The sequence below is a fragment of the Aspergillus melleus genome (assembly GCF_016097325.1).
Source record: "Aspergillus melleus strain CBS 546.65 chromosome Unknown contig3, whole genome shotgun sequence".
In the NCBI taxonomy this organism is placed as follows: Eukaryota; Fungi; Ascomycota; class Eurotiomycetes; order Eurotiales; family Aspergillaceae; genus Aspergillus; species Aspergillus melleus.
The window spans coordinates 4563035-4587073 of record NW_025763372.1 but is presented as its reverse complement, the minus strand read 5'-3'; the positions used below and the strand labels follow the sequence as shown (position 1 = coordinate 4587073).

Sequence of the window (24039 nt, the reverse complement as noted above, 5' to 3'; positions counted from 1 at the left end):
AAGAATGTCTAAGTCTTGGTTGTTTTCTAACCAGGTGATCTCGCACATATTTATGCAGTCCAGCTTCCCGATAGGTGCATCGCATAGATATTTACATCTGGTCTTTGATTTACCAATCCAAAATACTCTTAAAATACTTTCTTGCCACCCGTCAATTTTAAAAAGGAGATTATACCATCTTCTGAACTCGTTACATCCTCATATAGACCATAAGGGAATTACTAGGAACTTTAGATAACTTTCTCCAAAGCAAAAATTGGTTGTATGTCTTCTATTGTCTCCGAGAAGATAAAGAACAGACAAATGAGACTATACTGGTGGAATCTAACTCTTGTTGAACAGGAATCGAATTGAGAAACGCGAAACACGAACATGATGTGTAACCAAACAGGGAAATCTGATGGAAAAGAAAAGAGATAGAAATAGGACAGATAAACAGGAACAAAACAAAACGCCCAACAAGTTCATTAAGCAATGCCCGTATGTGCGTAAGCTAACTTGTCTTTTTTATTTATTCATTCAATCTTTTAGTGACCCCGTCATCATTCTGTTTTGTTGAAGTTATTCTTCATCCGATTGTTGATGCACGGCCCATCGTCGGTTGTTGCGCGATTTGGCCGCTTTCTTGGCCATGCTTCGGTCTCGATCGGCCGGCGTGCTTTGACGGACCATGACGGGAAGGCTGTCCAGGACCGCGCGGTTGCCTTGGTAGTAATGCTGCGCGAAGCCTCCCTGGAGGATGCGACGCAGGGAGTTGAGTCGGATCCATTTCCACCAGCGGTCGATGTTCATAACGCCCTGGCGGCCGATCTTAACGGTGAGCTTGCTGCCGTAATGGCGGTTAGTTTCTTGGTCGATGGCCGTGTTGTACATGGGTCCTCGGCGAGGGTTCTCGACCGTGGTCAGGATCGAGGCGAAGTTGCTGTGCAGGTTCTTCTTGTCTCGCTTGCTGATGTGCTTGCTGTGTATCGTGGCTAGTGATTGGAGCTGACTCTCCAACTCGTGGGTGTTGTGGTATGCGTTGTAGCGTTTGATCAGTTTGGGACCGTCTCGTTCGCCCTGAGCGCTCATGAACGACTCCTCGTCTGATTCTTCCTGGCTTTCTTCGCTATCTTCGTCATCCTCCTGCGGGGTGTAGCTCTTCTCGTACAGAAGCGCGATGTTCTCGCCTGCGGCGATCTGAACCGACAAGTCGCCGCTGTTCAGCTGGTCCATGAAAATCTGAATGGCGTCCTCACTTTCGCCCTCCAGATCGTCGATCTCGGTCGCCATGGCACCCCATTCTTGGAGAGCCGCCGTGACGCTTCCCGGGTCATCGCCAGCTTCGATGGACTGTCCATCGGAGGCTGCAATGTCCAAAAGGAAGGTCATTTGGTCTAGGATGCCGCCTTCGCCGGCGCCTCCAAACATGGTGCATGTGCCGAGACAATGAATGGCGCCGGCCTTGACAACGTGGGAGGTCGAGTCCCTGATCGCACGAGTGAGTAGCGGCTCGACATTCTCGTAGATAGTGTTGTCGACCGCAGTGATCGCGAGGAGCTCGAGGGCGCGGAGTGCCAAAGTGGTCTCGCGCACGCTGTTCTCAAACTTGACGCTGCGGCAAAAGGCGGCCAAAAGATCACTTGCCCGGAAGCGAATCTGCTCTTCGATGTAATGTCCTTTGGACAGGCGACAGAATGCGGCGTAAGCTTCTTCGCGACTCAAGATACTGCTGCGCTTCCGATCTAGAATGTCCTCGACGACGTCACCAAGCTCTTCCGCCCAGTTGGCGTTGTCAATTTCCGGGTTATCAGTCAGATCATCCAGAGAGCCAATACTGTCGGATAGAAATCATCATTAGTAAACCTGCTTTCTTTTTCTTTTTCTTTTTTTAATATGACATCATCCCGCCACTAGTAATCCGACAGGAACAAGAAAGAGAAAAAAAAATGATGAGAAGAGGAAGATGCTCACCTCAAGGCAGTATCGTCGCTCAGATTGCCAGCATCCTCTTCGTCCGATGCATGTCTACTTGGGTTCTGAGAGGATTGTCGAGAATTCGGAGTAGAGTTGGCTCGTGAAGTGCGACGAGACCCTTCGCGCGAGGCAGCCTTGCGAGAGATTGTCTTGCCGCTCTCGAAGACTTGTCGACGCAAGTCAGGCATGATGAGTGGCGAGGAGGAAAGGAACGAGGATGAGAGGTTGGAAAGAAGTCGGGTGAAATTTCCAAAGGGTAAAAAAGAAAGGGACAAGAAGAAAAGTGGTTGGAGGGTGATGGTTGTCAGTGAGTAAGAGTACGGAGTACGGAGTAGCCAAAGTGGTGTTCAGACCCGCTATGCAAAAGGTATGGAAGTTGTTGATAGTAAGAAATATTTCTCCGATACGAAGGACATGATATAACCAACTTGAAAATGCGGATTTAAGCACACGGTGGCGTAAGAAGAAGAGAGAAAGAGGAAGTAAGGAGAAGAGAGCAAAGGAAGAAAGGAAAGGGAGAGAAAGACGTTCGTTTTTTAGATTTTTGGACGCGGAGGACCCCGTGATCGCTTCACTACCGATAAGGACAAAGCTGGCCAACGCGACCGAGGGAAATGACCACGACAAGACGCTTAGAATTATTATTACGATCCTCTTCCGAGACTCGACCTTGGCTTCAAATTAGAAGAAAAAGTAGAAACGCATTATTCTTTGAGACTCTGCCAATGACGGTGTGCCTATCGCCACGTGATGCGGGGGGTGGCTTATCGGGCCTCAGGCAGAAGATGACGTCCCCTCCGAGTCGCTCCGATGGAAACTGAAGAGTACATGCTCACTGCATATCATTTAATAGTAGATACGCTAGAATCAGGGTAGAATCCTAGTCCCGAGGGTTGGTGCACCGTGAAGAAGTCTATTACCAAATGGAGGGGTATCTAATCTCGTCGCAAGCATACACACACAACCGTCCCAAAGCAGATCTCTCATTTCCGTTCCAACGCCAATTCCAAGATCCTCCGCGATTTACTACCCTCCAGGTACTCTCGACCTTCTCCCCGGTGATCATCGTCGTAGTCATCATCCCCAACCTCCAAGTCCACCTGTAGACTGGCCTCGTACGCTCCCATCACCGTGTCCTCGTCCACCCGGACGCCTCCGTGGACCAGGACACGGATACACTGTGCCAGTCGTGCAATTTCACGGCGCGTCTGCGGGGGGATCTCGTCGTTCTGGCTGGAGTAGATAGAGCTCGATACCATCTCCTCCATGCGCGTGATGGAAACGCTGTCGGTCGTAGAAGATGCAGCCGCCGAGTCGTCCGCGTGCTTCGAGATCCAAATAAACCCGTTCACTCCGAGTATGACATCCACGTCGCCACCTCCGTTGGCGGTACTGATGGTCCATACTTGCCTCCGAGATCGAACAACTCCGCCCGTGGTGCCCGCCGCAGCAGACCCGGTGCCGAGGCCGCCCTTGACATTCGAGCTGGACGCGCCGCTACCACCGGTTCCGGTCACGGCGAGAAAGACGCCGTTCCGGAGTTTGCCGTACTTCAGCGACCGTGTATGTAGCGAGGCAGCGCCATCCGAATGTACATTTTGAACCTCGGCTACCAGCAGATCTCCCTCGCTGAAGAAAGTTCGGATCTGCAGCTCATCCGCACTCGTTCGTCGACGCAGGATACCGCCTGGAAGGTTGATTGCGGAAAGTGGAAGTTGTGCAAGGAGAGGAGCGGCGACGTCTACCTTCCACCGGCGCGACTGAACCTCGACAATGCGACCAACCACAAGGTCACCGATCTCCGGAGTATAACGGGCTCGAAGAGGCTGGACTGAAAGCAATTTGTTGGTTTTTTGGACGTTTCCGGCAACGGTGGCGATAATAGAGGTTGATAGAGGGTTCGTGTAGGTGCCATGTCCTCTAAATACAGGTGAGTTGGTGACATTGGGAGGTGTAGCGTCGCTGTAGCACGCCCGAAGATGGGGATATGGGTGGAACTGACCTCATCCATTGGGGATCGTCGGTCACGACCTCGCCGGGCGTGACAATCCCTGTACTGCCTGCTATTCCTCCTACTGGGCCAGACTGTTTACTCGGTCTTGAACTTCCTCCTGCAGCTATTCCAACGCCGCCGTCCGAGTCCACGGACATTGAATCGACGTCGGAATCTGAGGGGATATCCACATCGTCCACAACTGGAGGAAGAATGGTAATGGCCATCCTTGGTGTTGTCGCCTTCTGGGGAATCACTTATAATGAGCGAATCGAAAAAATTCCAATTCAAGCAATTATGGGAGGTGGCGGTTTAAATCGTTTGGCAACCTGAATGTTCACGCTTGAAAGAAAAGAAGACTTTCCCCATTTGACAAACAGAGCAAACCTCGTGTGGAGACACACGTGAATGCCAAGCCCTATCATGGTTGATCTCCAACATCTGGAAGACTCAACACTCTACACTGTACGTTTATTTCTCGATTTTAGCTAGTAATATCGAACGCGCCAATAGATAATAGTTGTAAGTCAGCCTGAGGTTCATATTGAGTACTCAAAATAAGATTCAAAATAACAAATCGACAGAATACGTTCGGGAAACTAAGCAGGCCAAGATTTCACTTGATTTAATAATCACAATAGAGATATCATACGCGAAAGATAAACAGAAATCAAACTATTCCCAGGATTATTACACAGACATAGAGAATCGGTATCGAGCAGGCAGGCAGCTTCAAGCTCCCACTCCGGAAGATCTCTTCGACGAGCGTTTTGCAGTCGAAGAGGGCTCTTCTTTCTTCTTTCGGTTGGAACGGCTGCCTCCACTTTTGCTTTTACCTCCGCTCTCGTCTTCGCGCTTGCGTTTGCCCTTGGCGCCTGAAGGCGTAGGACCGGTTTCCATCAAGACGCTGTCGTCGTCATAGAATTCTTCATCCTTTCGGGTACCCCCGGTCACTTTCTTAGAAGTGCGCAAGTTTGAAGGCCGAGAGCCGGATTTCTCGGAAGCATTCTCGTTGTCTTGTAGGAATATATGGGGTTGATTCCTCCGTAGCCAATTGTAGACGGAGATGGAATTTCGCAAACCCGCCTCTCTCTCTCGATCGGCAAACGTCGATTTCTCCGGGGCCCGGCTGAGTTGCAAGGCTGCGGTTTCGTCGCCCAGTCTAGCATCCACGGCCAAATAATGCTCCGTTTCATGTTCTGGGGTGAAGAACCCAAGGCTTTGCTCAAACCCACCATCCGCCGAGATCTCCTCTTCATCCATTGGTGGCAAGGTATGCGGGACTTTCAGCAATGAGGTATAGTCTAATCGCGGCGCGAACGCTTTGCCCTGTTTGACAGCGTTCTCCAGGTCACGGTAGCTTTCAGTGGTCATGTTGCCAGTCGCAACCTCATCTTTGGCATGTTTTAGCATCGATTGTGCTGCTTCCGGGTCGTTGTACGATGGCGAAGCTTTTGTTTCGTCGTTCGGCAGAAGAGCGTCATCGCCAGAGGCACTTAATTCGTACCGCAATTCGGGTGAGATGTGAAGACTGTCGTTAAATTCCAAAAGGACTTCTAGAAGCTGGCTGCGCTGGAGTCAGTCGAGCGATCGCGCAAAAGGCAAGTAGAGAGGGAATCACTCGTGTAAACTCACTCATTTTGCTCCTGAATCCGGTTTGAGAGATCTTGAATGCGCAAGCCCTCCCGAACAAGTAGTTCGCTATCCCTCATCTGTAGTTCAAACTTGACCTTAAGTTTCGCGAACTTTTTCCTGCGAGTATATTAGGTACGGACAGTTGCAAGGTAGCACATGATTAGACCTACTTGAAAGATCGATATGACTGCTTGGTAGGGGCATCAGGTAAGCTTTCAGCGACAGAGCGAGCGTCGTCGGCGTCTTGAGACATAATTAAAACGGAGTGGCTAAGAAATTATAAGACAAGACAGAGATTTCAAGAATAAGGATTTGAGATCGAAAGATTCAAGGTGAAAAGGAGCTGAGCGACGATGAGATTGAGATGGCCAGGAGCGCGTGGATGGACGGAGACGCAGCTCGCCAAGTCCTGGACGGAGAAGCCGACGGGGCTGGGCGGCCGCTTTCTGCCCGTTTTTTCCTTTTTTCTTAGGAAAAAAAAAAAGAGCCCGACCACTATTGTTCGCATCCGCTCGACTTGATTCTTCACACATGTGTTCGGGACTAGTCTTTATATAAACAATTTTTCTATTTCTTATTTTTTTTTTCGAATTCTCTTGCCCTCCAATCTTTCCAATCCGTCGGAACAACTACACTTACAATGGGTGGAATTGGTGAAGGAACTCACAAGAAGCGCAAGTTGCCTGAAGCGACCGAGATCGAGATCGACGTCTCTGCTCCTGAGCCTCCTTCTAAGAAGGCCTTGCGCAAGGCTAAGAAAAATCCCACAGAGGCCAAATCAGAGCCGGCCACGGAACAAACTTCAGAGGCCCCAGTGAACACCCAGAATGCTTCCGAGAAACGCTCTGAATACGGGGTTTGGATCGGAAACCTAGCGTTCACCGTGACCAAAGATGATCTTCGCCGGTTCTTTACAAGCAACTGCTCGTTTTCCGAGACCACTATTACACGAATCCACATGCCCAAAGGCGCGGAGAAATTTGGAAAGGCGCAGAATAAAGGTTTTGCCTACGTCGATTTCTCCACCGAGAGGGCCGCCAAAGAGGCCTTGGGACTGAGCGAACAGCTCTTAACCGGACGGCGCGTATTAATCAAGGATGCGAAGAGCTTTGCGGGAAGACCGGAAAAAAGCCAGCAGGAAGGTCAACAATCCGGCACCAAGACTGCATCCGGCCATCCTCCCTCGAAACGCATATTTGTCGGTAACCTCAGCTTCGACACTACGAAGGAAGACATTGAAGAGCACTTCGGGCAATGCGGGACTGTGGCGCATGTACATGTGGCGACTTTTCAGGACTCTGGGAAATGCAAGGGTTATGCTTGGGTGCAGTTTGATGAGCTTGCGGCAGCGGAGGCGGCGGTGAGAGGGTTCATGATGGTCAACGAAGACGACGAGGATGAGGGAGATTCCGCATCCGAGGCTGAGCAACAGAAAAAGCCCAAGAAGCCGAGACAGAGAAGGGTGTGGGTGAATCAGCTTCTAGGTCGACGTATGCGGATGGAGTTTGCAGAAGATGCGTCTACCCGGTACAAGAAGCGATTCGGCAAAGACAAAGAAACCAAGGGAAATGATTTCGTGGAGGAGGCCAGCGGGGCTGACAATTCAGCCGAGAGGCAACCAGCCCGACCTGCAAAGTCCAAAAAGCCGGATTATTCGCGGTACGATGAGGGAACCGTGCAAAAGCTGAGCGGTGCGATTGTCGAATCCCAGGGAAAGAAGACCACCTTCGATTAGATGCTCGGCGCTGGATGACAAGGGAAAAACTCCAAGGAAAGGGAAAGGAGATCTATGAACGTCCCGGAGAAACAAGATGAGATGAGAAAAGAATGACTTCCTACCCCCCTTAGGAACGACCGGGGGAGAATCTTGCTGGATCAATGAATCCCTTGCCGGAGAAAGGTGCAAGATGAAACGGTGGCCAGTCTAATTTTTAGGCGGTATAACCCGGCCGTTCCTCGAGTTTAGTTGCCATCACGACAGGGACCTCTTCCCAGTCTACGTTAAACCTTGCATAGCCACGGTCAGCAGTCTGCTCATAAGTCCGTGTCCAAATTATCGACCTCTGATACCCAAAATCAAAAGTTTACTCTGGCATGTTCTCACCATCGTATGTGTGCTTTGTCGATTTATATTCTGCGTTGTGTATTCAGTAGAAGGATTCAGCATCAATAACATCAACAACGAAGAGGGTTGGAAGTACGGAGTAGATCCGCGTATCGCGCAGAGGGGCTTAGTCAGCAAATGGGCTTGTCGATCCTTGCGGCGCGGTTAATACGTGATAATAACAGAACTGAGACGATAACAAGAAAAGAAAATGAAAAACTATAAGATAAACGACGGGATTTGTTTGTCGATTAGGTTCAACTTTCCTTTGGGTGTCAGGTCGACAGCCACACAAGGGTCCTTTTCATTTCGATCCAACAGGTAGTTAATTGTAGTTTGTACGGAGGAGGAAACCCTCGGAATTGCTGGTCTAGAATCGCTGATGTGGTTTGGGTGGGCGCTAACCCGATTGGGCCGGTTGACATCGAAAGAGATGTCATGGCTCGTCGCCAAAACCACCAAATCCATTGCTTCTCCTCAACTCTCCCACCTTCTCCCAACCCTCCTCGCCCTCGTTCGCTCGGTGCATCGTATTCCCATCAATATCCCTTATCCTAGTCGTTTGTTCATCCTATCGATCGTCCGTTACCCACTTGGTTCACTTTGGACTGTCTCGTTTCCGCCCGCCGTGGCCCTTCCTTGCAGGCCGCCGGTCTCGCCGCAGTTTCTGGTCGGTGCTCTTCCCCCCCAATACCGAACACCTCTGAACCGCTTGTCAACTGCGCCGTCCTCCTACTCGGCGCCAACTTCCGTCCACCTTCCGGTCAGATCTATCATTACTTATATATCCGCGTGAATGGCTCCGCGTCGTCACCACATCGGTGCGAGCCGGCGGACAAGGCGAGAAGAGGAGGGCGAGGATGAAGGCTCGATAAGTGGGGAATTGGAGGATGACTCCTTGAGTGAAACGTCGGGTATTAGTCACCAGGAAGACGACGATGCCGATGGCGAGGGAAGTGATGATAGCGATGATGAGGTGTCGATACCCCCGCAGGGGGCCGACACCAATGGCCATCCGATCAATGGTCGTACGCCTGAGGCAGGTCAGCAATCGAGGAGGTTTCATTCTGCCTCCCCCGACAAACGGGCTGCGACCAGCGCTATTTCCGACACCGAGGCTATGATGAACGGGATGAAGATATCGGGGGAGACAGACGAGGCGGTCGAGATACATTTCGACCAGATGAAGAGGGAGACGAACCAACCGACTGGAAGAACGCCGTCCGCGGAGCCGAGAAGAGAAACCTTTGCCGAGAGGAAACGTCGTGAGCATGAGAAGTACTCAAAGGAGAGGGACGAAACTCCGGCGTTCGTGCCAACGCGGGGAAGCTTCTTCCTTCATGATAAGCGTTCTACGGAGTCGATGGCCAATGGGCACAAGCCGTCCAACAAACCAAAATCGAGGCCTTATGGCCTGATTGTGGACGGCAATGTGCGCAAGTAAGTTCACTCTGCCCGCGCCTTCTCCCTCGATGAACAAGCCGTGTTAACCTACCCATGAGCAGGAATCCCGTGAAACCAGCGGCCAGCGGAGGGCAGTGGACTCATGATCTCCACGACACAGTTGCTGGAGATGTCCCCAACCACCCTCCCAAGCCTGTCCCCACGGCTCCCAGGTCATCTCCGCCAAACAGAACGTTTTCGAGTACGACACTGATTGGGAACGTGCCCGTTGTGGTTTTCCTGCCGGGAATGACTAGCTCCGCCTCGTTTCCTGCGGTGGCGAAAAAACTGCATACCCGTTTACCCCATCACCGGCCGCCCCTTCGTCGAGACAAACCCGTTCGGATTTCGCTCCCGGGGCAAGCCCCCAGATATATATTCCCTTCCACGGAAAGATCATTTATATTCATACCGCGGGCATTGCGACCGAATCAGCAGCCTTTCCGTGGTCGTGGTCGAGGGGGGTTCTATGGAGGCCGACGCTCAAGTATCTACGGCGGCTCCTCCTATACGCCGAGTGTCTCGATGAGTCGAAGGTCGTCTGTCGGAAGAGCAGCCTCGCAAGAAGGCTATCACTCCCCGGCCGGTTCAGTTTTCTCGCGGCAGACGATATTGACGACGGAAAATGGCAAACCGGTTGTCCGGCTTCCACCACCTCGACCCCCTGGAGGTATTCCACCTGCAGGTGCCAACACAATGCCCGCTCATCCCGCCATGCCGCCTCCTCTTCCTCATCCACAGACTCTGAACCCCGCGTATCGTGAGAGCCGCCCCGCTCCAATCCCTATGCATCAGCCTCGTCCGCAGAAGGCGGTTTCTGTTGCCGACATCGAAACTCCGGCGAGCTTTACCTTCAACCCCCCTCAGCCACAGCAAGAACAGCCGTTCCATCACCAGGTGCCGGTCCCCGCGAACGGGCCCATGTATGTGCCAGAGGCTTCCGGTCCTCTCCCTTCTGCTCATTCCTCCGTGACTCCGTCATCCCACATACCCGATCGTGCGATTCACGCTCAACCGTTCCAACCGTATGGATTCCAGCAGCCCCAGGCCTACTACCCGGCACCCTATCCGGCCGGCACCGTTTACTATCCTAATTCCGGGGGTGAGTTCGTGCCGTACAGTGCCGGCGCGGGTCCAGGCACCTCGGTCCCGTCATTCCCTCCCGGGCAACACGCTCAGTATATGGTTCCCACAGCCCCTGCATCAACGGAGCAGTCCTCACAAGCGGGGACTGTTGCACACGAGGCCGGTGGCACGGTGTACTTCTACAACGCGACGCAGATGTATCCGAACTCGTCTTATGCGGTGCCCAGTGCTCCCGGTCCTGGCGGAATTGTTGGCGTGGGTGGCATGATGACCCCTCCCGGTCCAACTTATTACTATCCTCAACCTCCAGGGGGCGTTTACTATGCTTCCCAGTAGTGGGATACACCAGGAAGGGGAAACGGTAATCTCATTTGTGGAAGTAACTGGGTACCTTCACAACTATGTCGCCTCGCTTTCACGAACATCATTCTCATCTCCCATCACTTATCGCGTGTTATTTTTCGATTGATTTATTTTCCCCTCTTGGGATTCATTATTATCTTCCGTCTTTTTCTGCTTTTTCTTATCTCGATAATGGTTCTCCTACATTTTCACGGACATGTCAAGTATTTGTTTTTTTTTCCTTTTTTTTTTTTTTTTTTTCTTTTTTTTTCTTCTCTTTTTCACTTCCCATTTGATCTTACGACCTTTTCCTTCTTTTGTCCCCCTGTTTTTTTTTTTTTCATGGCTGTCTCGTCTTGCCGGAGCATTCTTTTCTACTTCCCATCTTTATTGTCCCTTTTTCTGCTTTTATCTCATTTTCAGTATTGGTCAGAGGCACCTCGCCCTATCTGCCTGGCTGCAATGTGGTTAGATCAGGATCCCATGCATTTACTAGCGATTGTTTTGTTCGTCAGCCGTGATTTTGTGTGTATGGGAATGCCTTATGATTTGTATGGATACCGTCTTTCTTATGATAGGGAAGGATGATTCGGCAACGCCCTCAACGCAGAAGTATTTCTTACTCCTCCATAGTTGGCTCCAGGCCATGAAACACTCCATGAAAACCGGCGAGTCGACGATTCCCCCGCTTTTGTCGGCTGCAGGGATCCCTACGTAATTGTGCATTGATGATCCCAAAGTCCTCCGCCACCGTTCTTTGGTCGGAAAGATGATGTTTTTCTTTTTTTCTTCCTGTTCTATTTTAAAACATTTCAGTTTGATCGGTTTGCTTTGCAATCATGCAGGAAGGGACAAATTGAGAAAAGAAAAGGAAAAAGAAAAAGAAAAAAGGGGGGATTGTTCCGGTTGATCGTGGTTCGAATGACCTGTCAGAAACGGGGAATGAGAAGGTGATTGATAGTATATATAAATATAGTATTGGTCTGGTCGGAGATCGATCTGAAGTTCCGGGAAATAATTACTAATGAGTTCATTCACTTTCACTTACTCTATAACTTCTACTGCTGCCTATACTAGAGACCAGACATCCTGGATGTAGATCCAGCCGAGGAACGGGCAAAGTATGACCGCATATTTGTAACTCGCCCAACGGTACATGCGGTGCCGTAGAGCTGGCGGTATACGGGGAGGTACTTCTGGGAGGGGGGCAAACCGCCAACCAGCCGCCGGGAAGCCGCTTCACCGCCTCGACCGGAAGCAGACAGCGCAGATGACCGCCAGGCAGCCAATTCTTAAGTCTTAAACTCGTCATTCAAACTCTCGCCTCTTCCCTCCTCTTCTTAACTCTTCCCTTTTCACCTCTCTCTTCCTTCCTTCACTTCCTTCCCCCCTCTATATCTAGCCGCTCACCTCCCTTCTCTGTCTTGCCCTGTATTCGTTGGTTCTTCGTTGTACTTCTCACCATATCCCAGCCCTATTTCCATCCATCCCCTGCCCTCGCCTTATCTCGTCCTTGTCACTCACTAGCGTTGCCGTCTTCCTTATCATCACCATCGTCATTACTACTACATCTGTTTTCCATCATGTCAGCTCCTCCTCCCCCTATCCCGGTCACTCCCAGTACCATCATCACCCTGAAAGTGCTTCATAATGGGAGCAATCGTCGCTTCAAGGTTCCTTTGAGAGAGCTGGGAGCTCGGGTTCTGCCCCAGAAGGTATGCATGTCCCCACCCGCAAGCCCCGACCGGGTCCTTTGACTTTCCCACCCTAACCCCATACCTACGGAGTAATGGCGTACTACTACTCCTACCTTCTCCGTACTCTGTCTACGTCAGCCCACCCGTTACTTCGGAGTAGGGCTGTCGATGTCTTACCATTCTGTTTTCAAAGATCACCTGGAATTCAGGGAGGATGCATAAGCATACTATCGTCAACGCCCATCATCTGACTTGTTTGATTGGTACTGATGTCTTAAACCATGTCATAGCTCCGCCAACTTCTTGGCATCCCGGATGATGTTAACGTCATCTTCGAGCGCTTCTCCGACAGTGCCGGTTCTTTCGTTCTTTTGGACAGCGAGAACCCTGCCATATACAAGCAACTCTACCGTGCTGCCAAGGCTAAACTAAAGCTGCGTCTTCGGGCCACTGTCATCGACGAGGGCTCTCAGCCCCCGCTTTACGAGGAACAGCAGCAGCAGCAGCAGCAGAAGTATAGCTACCTTGATACCGTCCTCAGCTCTCCGCTGCCCGAGTCTCAAGGTGAATTTTCTCTTGCCATGCCAAATGAGTCGGCGGAGAACACCCCTGATGTGGTAGAGGGTGCAGACAAGCCTGCCGGCGCTGAGCGACAACCCATGCAGTTGTCAAACACCTCCACTGTCACTCAGCCTCAGTACCGTGACTTCGTGCAAGACAGCTTGGATAGCCCCATTGTCTCTCACAAGCACCTGTCGGGGGTTTATTGCATTGACTGCAACAACTGCGGTCGGTCTATTCCTAATGAACATTACCACTGCAGCATTTGCGAGGATGGAGATTATGATCTGTGCCTTGACTGCGTGGAGAAGGGAGTCACCTGCCCAGATGAGGACCACTGGTTGATTAAACGAAGCGTCAAGGACGGGGTTGTTACCAACAGCACTACCGAAAAGGTTCCTCCTCTAGCGGTTCAAGCCGAGTCCCGAGAATCGGACTCCGTCCCTGAACTCGTTTCGGAAGACATTCCTCGCGCCCTGCCCCCTGTGCCAGAGCCGGTGGCCCGTGTCGAGGAGCGTATCTGCAACGGCTGTCTCAAGGGTAAGTAGAAGTTAACCATTTCCCCTTTCAATTCCCGATCAACGGACGTTAGGGACACCGACTGACCTGCGCTAGAACTCGATGAGACCAAAATGGTTACCTGCAGTGACTGTGAGGACTATGACCTTTGCATCACGTGCCTCCTGAAAGACACGCATGGTCATCACCCTGCCCATACCTTTTCCCTGCTCCATGACCGTCAATTCTGCCTGAAGAACATGGTGCTGTCCCGTTGCAAGCCTGGGCGCCATCATCAGCATGCCGCTATCTGTGATGGATGTGATAAGGTAAAACTCGGTCTCCCCAACTTCCCCCTATTTGCATCTGGGCGCTAGCTAACATAATTCACTAGAGCATCATTGGTGTGCGTTACAAGTGCCTCACGTGCCCCGATTGGGACTACTGCTCCGTCTGCCACATGAATGCATCCAACCGCCACCCAGGCCATCGATTCGCTCCTCTATACGAGTCTATTGCCGAACCATTGCAATCTCACGAGGTTCACTTTGGCATCTTCTGTGATGGCCCCCTTTGCAGATCTCAGTCGCGATCTACCTACATCACCGGAACTCGCTACAAGTGCTCTGTGTGCTACGATACTGATTTCTGCGCCAAATGCGAGGCCCTTCCGACCAACTTCCACAACCGCACTCACCCCATGGTCATGCTCAAGACCCCCGTGCGAAACGTCACTGTAAGCACTTTCCAGGAAGACAAGGTGGACAAGCCGGCAGCCTCCTTAGACGACCCCGTCCAAACGTCCACTCCCAAGCAGGCTGTTTCTACGCCACCTGAGCTGGAGTTGCCCACCCAGGAGACAACTTTCGAGAAGGCAGTCGAAGCAGGGCAAGTCGCAACCGATTTGCCTTCGACGGAGCCCATCCAGCCTGAATGGCTACCTACCGAAAATCCAGCTTCGAGCTACCAGGCTTTCTTCATCCGTGACACAATTCCTGATGGTTCCATTGTGTCTCCAAACAAAGTGTTCCAGCAGACCTGGACACTCTTCAACCCTGGACCCCTTGCGTGGCCCGTGGGTAGTGATGTGCGCTTTGTTGGTGGGGACTCCATGTTCAACGTTGACACGAACCACCCGTTGAGCCTCAACTCGATCTCTATTGCCATGGAGAGCAACAAACTATCGGCACCTCTGGAGCCCGGACAGAGCGCCGACTTCACCGTGACGCTGAAAGCCCCTGGCCGGGTGGGAACCGCTATCTCGTACTGGCGACTGAAGCTGTCCAATGGCATGCCTTTTGGCCATCGGTTGTGGTGTGACATTCAAGTCCAGGACGATAAACCCTCTGCGGCCAGCCCGGCCCCTTCGGAGCCGAAGGCTGTGGAAGAGGATACCCACCAGGACAGCACCGCGACGACGACAACAGGTCGTGATGATGGACGCAGTGGAAGCCAAATGATCTTCCCCAAACTGGACAAGGAATCACCGAACTCTAGTACCCACGAAGCGGTGGTCACGGCCCCGGCAGCCCCGTCTCTCTCTACTGCATCCGAGCGGGATATTCTCGAGGACGTTGAAAACTTGACCCTAGCTGACGACGATACCGAAGCCGGATTCTTGACTGACGAGGAGTATGAAATCTTGGATGCTAGCGATCAGGAATACATGGACGCTCGGTCGGCCCGGACTTGATTGATGCGAGGGCATGAAAGCATTTCTAATAATTTTAATGTTTTTTTCTTTATTTCATTCCTGTTTTTTCTTAAATCAACCCTCAGCTCTTGAACCAGTTTGACATTGTGCCGGCCTTTCTTTACTTTCTCGATGTTATTAAAATAGGGGAGTTGCCCTTGAAAATGACGGATGGAAAAAAAATTGTTCTTTCCTTTCTACCCTCGAAGTTGAAGAGAGTGGAATTAATCTGCTGTTTTAGTTGGCCGTAGGTTTTTTTGGGGTTTGTTCAACGGACTATCTGTTTTTTGCGATTAGGAATATCATTGCCCAGCTCCTTATTTACTTTGACTCCTATGATACCGATCACGTCGTAGGTTAGTACGGAGTAGGTATAGGTAGTATCTTGCGGTATCCACCTCCACTTTGAACCGAGGGATCTTCGTCCTCTGTCCCCGCATCATGAGAGAGCTCATAACTACGTCTCCGAGACATGGTGACACACTGTGTGGAGTAGTGAGTGACCCTGGACCGGTTGTACCCCGTAAGCACTGATAGTCCCGAGGATGATTGATTGATTTAAAATCCGGCCGCGGTAGGTCAAGGTGTCACAATGCTCCCTTTGAGACCTCTGAGTCCGACCCCTTGGCCCTCGGTCTCGAGTCTCCACTACTACCCTCCCCTCAGGCCTCGACAGACAAAGATCGTCATCTTACCGTAGACGTCACGAATCACGATGCATGCCCATTGCCCACATTGGTGTCCACAAAACTGGAGGAACTCCACTTGGGCGAATAATCGAAATGGGGTGAACTGAAGAAAAGTAGCTGCCGTCGGCTCGTTTGATTTCCATTTCCCACACTTCTCCCCCGCACGCTGCTGGGTAGTTCTTTGTTCTCTCTCTCTCTCTCTCTTCTTGCTTCTTCCTTCTTGGTTTGATTGCCAGTTCCCCTCTTCGCAGGACCCGGTTCTTTGTTCTCTTTTCATTTTCCGGCACTCTTTCACGCGCTCCTTTTAAGCTTCAAAGCTCGGTCTCGATTCATCTCGATCTAGGCGATTGGGACGAATCGAACATCGCTGCAGTAATGGGGTGGCTTATCCGCCTGGCGATTCTTTGTGCCTTCGTCGCAAGGTACTATACCCCTGTCGTCCACTATTTCACGGTGCTGGGGGTATCCCGAACACCGACCCCTGCGGTGCGACTGGCCACGGAACCGTCCTTCGTCAAGATCGAGGATACGGTGGTGTGCGAGGATCTGCACTATTATGAGCCAGCTGGGAAAATCTTCACAGCGTGCGAGGACCGTTATGCCTCGCGTTTCGAGTGGTTTCCTCCGTTGGGAAACGTGAAGGGAGCTGGGGATACGGTTGGGTCACTTCATGTCGTCGATCCTAAGGTAAGATCCGTCTTTCCGTGACTTGAACTTGAGAAAAGGGACTGAGTTGATTGGGCCTTGGCCAAGTAGACATTGGAATCAAGCCGTTTGATATTTCAGAACTTCCAAGGCTCGTTCGTTACGCATGGAATCGACGTGATAGCGGATCCCAGCCGGTCTAGTGCTGTCTATATTTTCGCGGTCAACCATTTGCCGAATCCGAAGTATGATGGAACGGAGCACACTTTCAAGGCCCGCTCACAGATTGAGCTTTTTCACCATGTCCTGGGCACCGGAGTCGCCAGACACGTACGTTCGATCCGCCATCCACGGATCATCACACCGAATGACGTTTATGCCGAAAGTCCGTCCACCTTTTATGTCACGAATGACCACTACTACCGCCACGGTCTGAAAAGACTGGTCGAAGATCTGTATCCCTTGGCTCAGTGGACCGACGTCGTTCACGTCCGGCTGGACCAATTGGAATCCGCAGATGCGGAAGCTGGAATCAATGTCACGACAGCATTGACCGGGATGCGAAACAGCAACGGCATAGGTCGCGGTCAGAATGAGGAAGAAGTGCTCGTATGCAGCGCTATAGGAGGAATCATGTATCGGGCCCAGGCGGATTCCGAAAGTCGCAGTATCTCCATTGTGGATGAGATTCGATTCGACAGCACGATTGATAACCCTAGCTACTTCGTTGACCCTTACCGGACCCCTTCCGACGACGCCAGTGGGTATGTCCTGGCCGGTCTGCTAGGGGCTGCGAACCTTACCCGGTCCCATGCGGACCCAAACGCTCGGGATGGCGTTATGGTTTGGCATGCTCGACGGAAGCCGATGGCCAATGGGACGACCTCCGCCGACTGGGAAACTCGCCTTATCTTCGAAGATGACGGAAGTAATATCCACACCGGCAGCTCGGCTGTTATGGTCCCAACTGATTCGGCCAAACGAGCGCGACTGTTTGTAACAGGCTTCGCTTCGGAAAACATCGTTGCAGTCGAGGTGGAGCTCTAGGCGTAGCCCTTGCTTTCTTTTTCTTGTTTCTTTCCTCTTTCCCTTTCCTCCCCTTCGAATGCGCCAAGCGCGCCGAGCATAGCGGAATGCGGATTCTTTTTACAGCTGTTCGCTTGGTGCATGATATTGAGTCCAGATAAGGCAGAATAGTTCGTTACAAGCTTGACATTGGCTCTTCTTGCTAGTAGGGTATCCACTTCATAATGGATCTAAATCAATCAGGGTCTCTTCTCAAGGCTTCTGATCACGTCTGCGGTGCTCATGACCTCCGCGAATTCCTCCTGCAGACTGGCCACGGAAACGGCATGGATGGTCTCCGCATCGATGCCTGCCTTGGCAAATGTGGCCGTTGCGTCCGCTACAAGGATGATTCGTCCGCGGTCGATAGGCACAGGGTCCTGCGTGCCGGTCTTGGCATCAATGGTGATCGGCCCTTCTGGGAAGCGGTCCACCACTCCCAGGTTCGCCGCCATGCGCGTCGTGGTCGAGACGCAGTGGTCCGTCGTGAGACCGGCCAGGATAATCTGGCGGATTCCGCGCGCTCGAATGTGAGCTTCCAGTTCGGTACCGATGAAGCTAGAATTGACGTGCTTCCACATTACCGGTTCCGACCCATCAGCTGCAGGCTGGGCAAACTCATAGGGCCGAATACCGTTGTCCGGGTGGTCGGCATGGAGCGGGGACACGGGCGAAGAGGAGGAATGGAAGACGTGAATGACCTCGAGGTTATTCTTGTTATCCTCGGAGGACTTAATGGCGGCGCGAAAGGCCGTCAAGAGCGACTCCAGATTGGCCTCGTAGGAGGGGTTGGAGCGGGAGGTACCCCAGTGAGTGGGGTGGTTGAAGCCATACTGATTGTCGATCAGGATGAGGGCTGTGGGGAGGGAGAAAGAGAGTGACATCTTGGTCCTTGAGGGCTCTAAGGGACCAAGCGGAGAAAAGAGGAGTTTTGGGTATGTAGAACGATAGTATTGACTAGATGGGTAGATGGGCCCAAAGACGGTCTTAAGTAGTCTCAACCCAAATCGACCATGTTGGTGGAGATGAGTCAGAAATCAGGTACTAACTAGATAAGTGTGAACGGTTGCATTCCCAAGGTAAGACAGAGTCCTAACAGAGGGACGATCACGGAGAAGACGAGGTGCCATTGGATGGACTGATGATGTCAAGAGGAACGAGTCAGGAAGGACGACGAAGATAAGAAGCCCTCGTCACGTTTCCTGTCCGCTTGCATCCTGCCGCTGGGTGCCTGAGTGCCTGGGCGCTTCGGGCCTGGGGGCCTGGGGGCCTTGGGGCCTAGATGCCGTGACACTTTAATGCCTTAGAGCCTTGAGGCCTTGCTGCCTCAGGCTTCTATATAGATCGGCTCGCCCAACTTTCTTGCTGTCTTCCTTCCTGCTTCTTCTGCCTCTTCTTCTCCTTCCCATCGACTGGAAACTCATCCCCCTTCTTCCATCTCGATCAATTGCTTCAGTCCTTCTCAATCACATGTCCTGCCGCAATGCCGGTCTCTCTCGCCCCTCGTAGGGCACTCTTCGCTCATTCTCCGCCATGCGCTGTCGCCCCCGTCGTCTCTCTGCTCCGGCATCGTGAGATGCTGTCGCCGCGCCGCTATGCCTCGCATTCCTCCTCCAGCAAATCACACGTCCGCCCCTCCTCGTCCGCCCAGCCTGCTAGCTCCGCTGCTCCTTCAACCTCCTGCACCGCCACCACCTCCCTCGCCGACGATGTCAACCCGCCGCCGAGCACTCGCCCGGCCGACCTGAATCTCCCGGAGGCCATCGCGTCCTCCGCCTCGGCCGCCGAGAAGCTCAAGCGCTACGTAGCCATGGGCCGCGCATACCTCTCCTTCTACAAGACTGGCCTGAAGAACGTCTATCATAACTACCGCGCCTCCATCCCCATCCGCTCCTCGCTCGGCCTCACGCCCTACCTCCCCATCTCCCCGCCGCCGCCGGCCACCGGTGGCAAGGCGGCCGCCTTCCGCGACGCCGTCCACACCAGGTGCCTCAGCCGGTCCAATTTCCAACTCATCCGTCGCGCTGCCTACGACGTCCGTCGCATGATCCCCTTCACCCTCATGCTGATCATCTGCGGCGAGTTCACCCCGCTGATTGTCCTGGCCCTCGGCAGCGCCGTCACCCCGTTCACCTGCCGCGTGCCGCGCCAATTGGAGAAAGATCGCACGCAGAGTCTCACACGCAAGCGCGCCGCGCTGACGGCCCACGAGGTCGCCCGCTCCGGCTCCATGAAGCCGTTGCCCGCGGGCTCCGAGCCCGAGCTGGATCTGCTGGCCGGGACGTACACCCGCCCCGCTTGGATCGAGTCGGCGCCGGCCGAGGAGGTCCTGCGCGCTTGTGCTACCTTGGGTCTGGCTAAGACGCATACGCGGTCTACCGCTTTGGTGTCGTTGCTGTATCGGGCGCGTCTGCAGCGCTACGCCGAGTACCTGGATCTGGACGATCGGTTAATCCGGCGCTGTGGCGGCGTGACGGCGATGGATGCTGCGGAGGTCCGGATTGCGGTGGAGGAACGTGGTGGAGTCGGTGTGGGCGAGGGGAGCGAAGGATGGGATCTTGAGAGGGAAGAGAGACGCTGGTTGGAGAGATGGTTGGAAAGGAGAGAGGGTTGAGGTTGACCTTGGATACTGTCTAGTATAGATTAAAAATGGGTTGGATTTGGGAACCTTATAGATAGCATCTTAATTTTCATTCTCGGTGTTTCCAGTACCGAATATATAAAAACGATTTTATATTGTACATTTCGGAAAGCGAAAAAAAAAAAAAAATGGCACGCTCTCCAATTCAGCCGGTCCATGGGTCATGGTTATATTAACACTGATAACGCTTGCAAGGTAGCAATTTATACGTTGGTATCCAGGAATTCAGGGTCAGAACACAGCATATACGCAGCAAAGTAAATTTTCAGCTGGCACTGGCAGCCTCGGCGGGTTGGGCCTGTTGGGCCTGTTGGGCCTGTGCTTGCGCCGCATTCCGGACTTGCTTGGCCCATCGGAGTCCGCAGCTGTTGCAGAGATCGCGATTCCCGCTGGGTCCTCGTCGCCATTCGGGCGTTCGCTTGGTATGGCAGATCGCACAGCTCTTTTCCGCCAGCACGGTGCTCAGCTTGCGCTTGCGCTTCTTTCTCCGCGTGAGCAGTCGCTGCAGCTCCTCCGATAGGGACCGGTTCTGTTTCTCCAGATCACGCAGCTCCAGCTGCCAGCTTGAGCCTCTTGTTGGTATCAGCTCTGTGAAGAGAGTCTCCTGGGTGGATGGGTCGCGCTGGTTGCCCGACGGTAATCGACTAGGTCCCTCCCGAGCGGGCTGGATCTGAGCAGGTCGATTCGAGGGTCCCGGAGAGGCACTCGGGGGCCTGGGGAAGCTGATCTGAGCGACTAGAAAAGAAGGTTTCATCCCTTCTTTAGTATCTCCCGGGTACAGCGTAGTGTGCACCGGCAGCATATGTCCCTTTCGGTGACGGATTTTATGCGCGAAAGTGACTTTTTGGCCATTTCGAGACAGTCCCAGCGCACGCTGTGCCTCCCCGCGCGCATCGATCAGATCCTGGATGCCTTTGCCGATCAGGGTATCCGGCATGCGTCCTAGAACTGCCCTCGCTTTGGAGGACATGAAGAGAATGATTCCCGAGTTGGACAATTTAGCCCAGAGATCGTTTTCAGCTAACTCACCGCGACCAAGCTTCGCGACCTGGTTCAGGTTGTAGATTGGACGTATTCGCCCGGATAAAACCATGAACTGCCGTCTCCGATCCGCGATGTGCCATGATCCGTGGCACTCAAACCAGACATATCCGCCGTGTTTCCTTCGGATCCGATACACCATGCTGATTGGGTCCGTGGTCGTACAAGCGCGCATGTCACGGACCACGGGTCCGATATCACTAGGATGACACACTGTCGATAAGGTCTTGCCCACCAACTCGGACGGCTCGTACTCCAGGATACTCCGGCAGGACGCAGACAGATAGAGAAATTCACTCTCGAATGAGAGCACGTGGATTACGTCGTCGGCATTTTCGACTAAAACACGTTCCAGATACATCATGAGATTTGGGTCCCGGGTCTGGACTCCGTCTAAAACGGTGGACACCTCCTCGGGGCCAAACATTACACCAAGTTCGGGGTTGGTGCGGAAAATTTCAGAAGCAGGCACCACGTAGTTCGGCAATTGCGTGCGCTGGTAATTAATCATGTAGGTACCGTCTGAAACCCGCGAGTCAGTTTTGGGTCCGCCAAAGGAAACTAGAGAATTGGGTGGAAACCATACTTGGATTTCTCCGGGTGACGGCGTCAGGCTTTTCGACAAGGTCGACTTGGAACCCCACGTAGAATCGATAGTCGCTGGAGTTCCACCGGATGGGGATCATTGTAATCAGGTTCATGAACGGCTGACCACCTTTTCTATAGTTTATGATACTGGCTTGGATTTCTGACCTGTCCTCGATGGTCGATCGCAGGCGGAAGGCAGTGTGCTGATCGACAAAAGCCCGCTTCATGCCTTGTTGGACCACACCATCTGGACCTTGTAGGAAGCGACAGTTTTGACCAACAATCTCCATTTCCGTATAGCCCGTGAGCCTTTCAAAAGCTTCCGAGACATAGACGATGGGATGGTCCTCTTTAGTTATGTCACAGAGAACAAATGCGCATGACAAGTCGACCGCACCGACGTCAATTTTAGGATTCGGCCGTGATACTACTTCAGCCTAAAGACATCAATGAACAATTTGTCAGACGACTTGTTGGAACGGAAGGCTAGAAGAGAGGAGGAAGGGAGCTGGGTGGGGGGATGAAGGGTCAAGCCTCGCTCTCCAGCAGTCGAGTGACGAGAAGTGCGTTGTAAAACCTACCAAGACACCCATGATATCAAAGCCGCTACTCGAATAGATACTAGCATACTGTGAAGATTCGCCGCGCGATGCGGACCTGGGATATGATGTCGAGGAGGAAGCTTTATGGTTGTCGAACTCCGCATCAGCCCGCTGCAGCACGTATTTGAAATAGAGTAAACCCACCCTTCACTGGTGACGGCCTCTTTGGTTGGATAAACCGGTGAGAGGGCGCGTTACTTGACGATTGCGCGGACGACTGAAGTGTCCGTGGTCGCCTACGTGTGCTTGCTAGCTCGGCAGAAAAGGAAGCATTTGCAGGCGGTATAGTGGTAGTGGATACCGGTTGAGTACGAGGGATTTCGGGGATGGCTGGGGGGTGAGGTTGGATTTGGAGTTGCATTTGGGGTTCGACTTGAGGCTGTTGAATCTGAGGCTGCTGAACCTCGGGTTGATGAAACCGGTGCGGTTGAACCTCGGGCTGTTGGAACTGGTGCGGTTGAAACTGGTGCTGTTGAAATTGGGGTTGAGCTTGTGGCTGGGGTTGCTCCCAGTACGCGCTTGGGTACGTCGTGTGAGTTTGCATGGCCGCATACTGCGCCGTCTGGCCCATATTCATCGAATGCGACTGTAACGATTCGAATTGGGCCGCCGAACGATGTTCCAGGTTTTGACCATGGATATGGCTATGATCCAATGACACGGTGGACGGGTACGAGGAAGGGTCGAAGGCAAATGAATTTCCGGGGGTCATAGACATGGAGAGCGGATCATAGGTAAACATCATATTGGACATGCGACCATCCTGGTAGCCCGTGGGCTGCAGAGGCAAGTTGGATGTTTGATGTTGAAACATAAACGGGGCATTGGTGGCCAGCATATCCGACCTCTGCTGCGGGTAGGAAAAACTCCCGACCTGCATGTGGCCGGGAGCAGTATAGGGCATCATCTGGCCATGTTGGTCGTCGGCGGGGCGAGATTGATCCAGGTGGTGGTTTGCTGACGGAGGCAAGTAATACTGGGAATTATAGAAGTCATCATGGTATCCGTCCATCCTGCGATCGGCCAACTAGCCAGATAAGCACACCCGATCGAATCGACCCAGGGGATTGGAACCAATGGGGCAGATGCATCCACGCCAGAAGAGGATGGCAAGACGGGGGATTCCGCCCAAACAAGAAAACCAGCTGTTTGATTAAAAAACGGAGCTTCCTTCGAGTCCAAAAGCTAGTGGATTGGCCGGGAGAGCAAAAAAGGTTGGTGGGAGGCAAGACAACCGAGATAAGGTGGGGAAGAAAAAGGGATCAATTGCGAGGAGCAACAGCTATTCGGCTGGTTGATATAAAGCAATATACGATTGAAAATAGACGGGAGGAAAGATAAATATCCGAAATAAACAGGACAAATTCAGAGCCTCCCAAAATTAACGATTTCTATACAAGAGAAGGAGAGGATATGTGGAAAAATGAGAGGGGAGAGGAGAGGGCGGGAAGAGGAGATAGAGAAGAAAGGGCGAGAGAGAAAGAGAGAGATGGGGACGGTAGAAAGGATAGCAGAGAGGATCAGAGCAATAAGATCATTCACATCATCAACATCATTATGACCAGATCGCGACGGCAAAAAGAAAAGAAAAGAAAAAAAAGTCCCAAGAGCCCGACTAACACCAAGGGTATACGAATGGAGAGCGAGGACAAGGGGAATGTCACCTGCAAGCGCGGGCCGTCAAAGAAAAAGTGGATATTGTGCCAATCAAAAGGATGCGGGAAGCACCGTCCCCCGGCGATGTGTCAGACGGCGAAAGG

At 52.5% G+C, this 24039-nt stretch overlaps 12 protein-coding genes across 12 annotated transcripts; 7 read left to right on the top strand and 5 right to left on the bottom strand.

Annotated features, from left to right (window-relative positions):
• Nucleotides 1-561: 561 nt before the first annotated feature.
• On the bottom strand, nucleotides 562-2144 carry LDX57_006626 (IFRD domain-containing protein; the record flags this gene model as incomplete). Its single annotated transcript, XM_046088341.1, has 2 exons — nucleotides 562-1816; nucleotides 1954-2144. 2 exons carry the CDS (start codon nucleotides 2142-2144, stop codon nucleotides 562-564), a joined length of 1446 nt encoding a protein of 481 aa, XP_045944311.1.
• A 795-nt stretch (nucleotides 2145-2939) lies between these two features.
• Nucleotides 2940-4176, bottom strand: rrp4 (exosome non-catalytic core subunit RRP4; the record flags this gene model as incomplete). The annotated part of the gene is made up of 2 exons (XM_046088340.1): nucleotides 2940-3876; nucleotides 3959-4176. 2 exons carry the CDS (start codon nucleotides 4174-4176, stop codon nucleotides 2940-2942), a joined length of 1155 nt encoding a protein of 384 aa, XP_045944310.1.
• A 324-nt stretch (nucleotides 4177-4500) lies between these two features.
• On the bottom strand, nucleotides 4501-6020 carry LDX57_006624 (uncharacterized protein). Its single transcript, XM_046088339.1, has 3 exons — nucleotides 5755-6020; nucleotides 5585-5701; nucleotides 4501-5516 (listed from the first exon to the last, which is right to left on the bottom strand). Exons 1-3 carry the CDS (start codon nucleotides 5835-5837, stop codon nucleotides 4682-4684), a joined length of 1035 nt encoding a protein of 344 aa, XP_045944309.1. The 5' UTR covers nucleotides 5838-6020; the 3' UTR covers nucleotides 4501-4681.
• A 204-nt stretch (nucleotides 6021-6224) lies between these two features.
• On the top strand, nucleotides 6225-7319 carry NOP13 (putative RNA binding protein Rnp24; the record flags this gene model as incomplete). Its single annotated transcript, XM_046088338.1, has 1 exon — nucleotides 6225-7319. The coding sequence occupies one exon, from the start codon at nucleotides 6225-6227 to the stop codon at nucleotides 7317-7319; it is 1095 nt and encodes a 364-aa protein (XP_045944308.1).
• A 1165-nt stretch (nucleotides 7320-8484) lies between these two features.
• On the top strand, nucleotides 8485-9132 carry LDX57_006622 (uncharacterized protein; the record flags this gene model as incomplete). Its single annotated transcript, XM_046088337.1, has 1 exon — nucleotides 8485-9132. One exon carries the CDS (start codon nucleotides 8485-8487, stop codon nucleotides 9130-9132), a length of 648 nt encoding a protein of 215 aa, XP_045944307.1.
• A 524-nt stretch (nucleotides 9133-9656) lies between these two features.
• LDX57_006621 (uncharacterized protein) lies at nucleotides 9657-10553 on the top strand (the record flags this gene model as incomplete). Its single annotated transcript, XM_046088336.1, has 2 exons — nucleotides 9657-9660; nucleotides 9688-10553. 2 exons carry the CDS (start codon nucleotides 9657-9659, stop codon nucleotides 10551-10553), a joined length of 870 nt encoding a protein of 289 aa, XP_045944306.1.
• Nucleotides 10554-11882: 1329 nt separating this feature from the next.
• On the top strand, nucleotides 11883-15297 carry LDX57_006620 (ZZ type zinc finger domain protein). The gene is made up of 4 exons (XM_046088335.1): nucleotides 11883-12274; nucleotides 12547-13357; nucleotides 13433-13644; nucleotides 13710-15297. Exons 1-4 carry the CDS (start codon nucleotides 12143-12145, stop codon nucleotides 15006-15008), a joined length of 2454 nt encoding a protein of 817 aa, XP_045944305.1. The 5' UTR covers nucleotides 11883-12142; the 3' UTR covers nucleotides 15009-15297.
• A 775-nt stretch (nucleotides 15298-16072) lies between these two features.
• Nucleotides 16073-16405, top strand: LDX57_006619 (uncharacterized protein; the record flags this gene model as incomplete). The annotated part of the gene is made up of 1 exon (XM_046088334.1): nucleotides 16073-16405. The coding sequence occupies one exon, from the start codon at nucleotides 16073-16075 to the stop codon at nucleotides 16403-16405; it is 333 nt and encodes a 110-aa protein (XP_045944304.1).
• Nucleotides 16406-16900: 495 nt separating this feature from the next.
• On the top strand, nucleotides 16901-17389 carry LDX57_006618 (serum paraoxonase/arylesterase family protein; the record flags this gene model as incomplete). The annotated part of the gene is made up of 1 exon (XM_046088333.1): nucleotides 16901-17389. The coding sequence occupies one exon, from the start codon at nucleotides 16901-16903 to the stop codon at nucleotides 17387-17389; it is 489 nt and encodes a 162-aa protein (XP_045944303.1).
• A 218-nt stretch (nucleotides 17390-17607) lies between these two features.
• Nucleotides 17608-18291, bottom strand: LDX57_006617 (putative isochorismatase family hydrolase; the record flags this gene model as incomplete). Its single annotated transcript, XM_046088332.1, has 1 exon — nucleotides 17608-18291. One exon carries the CDS (start codon nucleotides 18289-18291, stop codon nucleotides 17608-17610), a length of 684 nt encoding a protein of 227 aa, XP_045944302.1.
• A 599-nt stretch (nucleotides 18292-18890) lies between these two features.
• LDX57_006616 (uncharacterized protein) lies at nucleotides 18891-20021 on the top strand (the record flags this gene model as incomplete). Its single annotated transcript, XM_046088331.1, has 1 exon — nucleotides 18891-20021. One exon carries the CDS (start codon nucleotides 18891-18893, stop codon nucleotides 20019-20021), a length of 1131 nt encoding a protein of 376 aa, XP_045944301.1.
• Nucleotides 20022-20313: 292 nt separating this feature from the next.
• Nucleotides 20314-23291, bottom strand: lreA (GATA transcription factor LreA; the record flags this gene model as incomplete). Its single annotated transcript, XM_046088330.1, has 4 exons — nucleotides 20314-21611; nucleotides 21676-22114; nucleotides 22259-22359; nucleotides 22424-23291. The coding sequence occupies 4 exons, from the start codon at nucleotides 23289-23291 to the stop codon at nucleotides 20314-20316; spliced, it is 2706 nt and encodes a 901-aa protein (XP_045944300.1).
• Between the last annotated feature and the right edge of the window lie 748 nt (nucleotides 23292-24039).